General features: G+C 36.9%; 1 protein-coding gene across 1 annotated transcript in view; it reads left to right on the plus strand.

Annotated features, from left to right (window-relative positions):
* LOC106870569 (rhodopsin) overlaps positions 1-3,140 on the plus strand; it is a 238,547-nt gene that overhangs the window by 232,460 nt on the left and 2,947 nt on the right. The window contains exon 4 of the mRNA XM_052969782.1: positions 1,045-1,632. Coding sequence (XP_052825742.1) covers positions 1,045-1,632 — 588 coding nt within the window. The remainder of the gene's footprint in view (positions 1-1,044; positions 1,633-3,140) is intronic.

The following is a 3,140-nucleotide window of genomic DNA, read 5'->3' on the forward strand; positions in this document are numbered from 1 at the left end:
GATTAATACATTATTTACATTATTTACATTATTTACATTTGACGGATATTTGTCCTCATCTTGTTTGTTGTTAACACAACGTTTCGGCTGAAATGCCCTCCAACCTTCTTCAAGTATCTTGGGGAAATTTCGAACCTGGGTTCCCCAAGACACCTGAAGAAGGCTGGAAGGCATATCAGCCGAAGCGTTGTTGACAACAAACAAGATGAGGACAAATATCCGTCGAATGTAAATAATGTAAATAATGTAAATAATGTAAATAATGTACAGAATTTCTCATCTCTTAAATATAGAACTGTAAAGTGATTAATCTTCTAGATTATATTTTTAATATTTTCAACTGTTATTTGACAGAAGAATTCCCTAATCAGAACCATTTATCAGTTTAATGGAGAAGTCGGTAATTTTAGGCATCGCACGAAACCTGGCTTTTTGTCACACCGTAGAGCAGCAATGTGACGCACTGAATATGAAACTCGATCTTAGAATAGAATATGAAACTCGATCTTAAGAAGCAGGAAGCATTGAATTCATTGCAAAATGCTAATTTTTTAATGGCAAAAGTTCGATGCTCTAAAGCCATCTATACGCGGCTACGACGGTGAGGATTCCAGGTGAATCGAACTCACGACCTTGCGATTATGAGCCGAATACCCTAACCACAAAGCCACGTGCTTTCACATGAAATAATACTGTGTTTGTGTGTGTGTGTGTGTGTGTGTGCATGTCTGTGTTTGATAAGTGCGTGTCTATGCGTTTGATAAGTGTGTGAACGTGTGTGAGCGCGTTTCTTCGTGTGTGTATGAGTTTGTGCTTTTGACATGAATATAAACGTGTGCGTGAACGTGTGTGTGTGTGTGTGTGTGTCTTTGTGTGTGTCCCATCCTCTGCTAATTTACGTTAAGCAAAGGCAGTACTTTTCAAAGTAACAACGTAATATTTCTTTCATTTTGTTTCGTTTTTTTTTTTTGTTTTTTGTTCTTTTCGTAAACCCTGAACTCTTATTTGTACTAATTAATCAACACCTTTCTCTGTTCATTGCAGGTATGTTGTAATTGTGAAAGGCTGGGTGAATTATCGAAGTTCGAGAAAAAAATCAGCTTTTGTGTCTATTCTTATTGCTTGGATATACACACTAGCATGGTGCATATGTCCTTTATTCGGATGGGGCGACTACATCCTTGAAGGCATAGGATCATCTTGCACCTTCGACTACATCACGCGGACACCACAAAACAGATCATATATGTTATGCTTGAATATTTTTGTCTTCTTTCTCCCTATTGTTATTATCCTCATTTGTTACATTAACATTATTATAGCAATGTACAAACACAAAAAAGACATGCAAAACATTGCGGCTGGTTCACGCAAGCGACAGGGAAACAAAATGAGCGTTGAACTCAAAACTGTGCGGTCATTGGCTGCAGCCATTATTCTCTTCTGCGCTGGTTGGATGCCTTATTCAGTATTATCTTTAATAGCTCAGTTTGGAAACACAGATATCATTACAAGAGCATCGACCGGTTATCCAGGAATTGCAGCAAAATGCATAACGTGTGCAAATCCCTTCTTCTACGCATTAAGTAATCCAATATTTCTTAAAAGACTTAAAATTTTTATATTCTGTGGGTAAGTACTTTGTTTTTTTTATTGCAATATTTACTATTTTGCATTTTAAAATTCTTTCTTTATCTTTCAGAGGTTTAGAAAGAGAATCTCGTTACATCACTATTAATTCACCCGTTGATAGTTGATTTAATTTAGGATAAAATAAGTGAAGATTGATGAAAGGATATTTACCGCAACAAGAACAGAATTCTATTTCTAGGGTGATATGAGTAATCTAGCAAAATATAGCGATCAACTCAGCTTGGTTGCTGGGAACGTTTTTCTTGCGATTTGTCTTCATGTCAAATCACTGGTATTAATTGAGTAAAACAAAACGAGAAAAAAACTTAGGGATCCAACAACATACGACAGCGAGAATGAAATATGTACTGAAAAAGGACAAACAATAATAATAATAATAATAATAACCCTTTCTACTATAGGCACTTGGCCTGAATTTTGTGGGGAGGGGGACAGTCGATCACATCGACCCCAGTGCGTAACTGGTAGTTATTTAATCGACCCCGAAAGGATGAAAGTCAAAGTGGATCCCGGCGGAATTTGAACTCAGAATATAGCGACGGGCGAAATACTGCTAAGCATTTCGTCCAGCGTGCTAACGATTCTGCCAGCTCGCCGCCTTAGTAGTAGTAGTAGTAATAATAATAATAATAATAATAATAATAATAATAATAATAATAATAATAATAATAATAATAATAATAATAACTGCTCTGATGCAGCATCATGCAGTGGCTCTCGTGGTTTCTGATCTTAATTGATTGGAATTGTTTACATGTACATGTTTTGTCTTGGTGCAACAGATGCGCTGCAGCAAATATTCTGCTCATCACCGGAGATGTGCTTGTCCGTTGCTTGACTCTAACCACTTGAGCATGTTTCTTAGAGGCATCTCTGATCATGAGTAGGAGTTGTGGGGGAGTATCATAGCAACGTTTTAAGAGGAATTATTTGGGGTTCGAATAATTCACCTCTGGAAACATGAGTGTTTCATCGTCCTTAAACCTTTTTTAGGGATCTTTTGAATGGGATAGGCTACTTGACCAGAAGAAAATTCTAACTGGTCCCCCACCTGCAAGATGATGTACTGTTTTCTTGATATGACGTAACGGTGTCACGCATATATGGTTGTGATGCATACACCAGGTGTACCCTTATCAGACGGGTCGTCATGTGGAGCATACTGGGCTTCATATATTTGTACTCCAGCGTCACTTTGATGGCAGGTACCCGCTCAATAATAATAATAATAATAATAATAATAATAATAATAATAATAATAATAATAATAATAAGGCCAGACATCATACTGAATGACTTCAGACAAAAATCATGCCTCCTCATTGATATGACTGTCCCAATCGATATAAACGTATCTGTCAAGACCTACCAAAAACTGAGCAAATATAAAGATCTTGAAATAGAAATTAGCAAAATGTGGAATCTGAAGACGAAAACAATACCTATTGTCATAGGTGCCCTGGGAATGACAGCGAAACGGGCTGATT

The sequence above is a fragment of the Octopus bimaculoides genome, chromosome 7 (assembly GCF_001194135.2).
Source record: "Octopus bimaculoides isolate UCB-OBI-ISO-001 chromosome 7, ASM119413v2, whole genome shotgun sequence".
In the NCBI taxonomy this organism is placed as follows: Eukaryota; Metazoa; Mollusca; class Cephalopoda; order Octopoda; family Octopodidae; genus Octopus; species Octopus bimaculoides.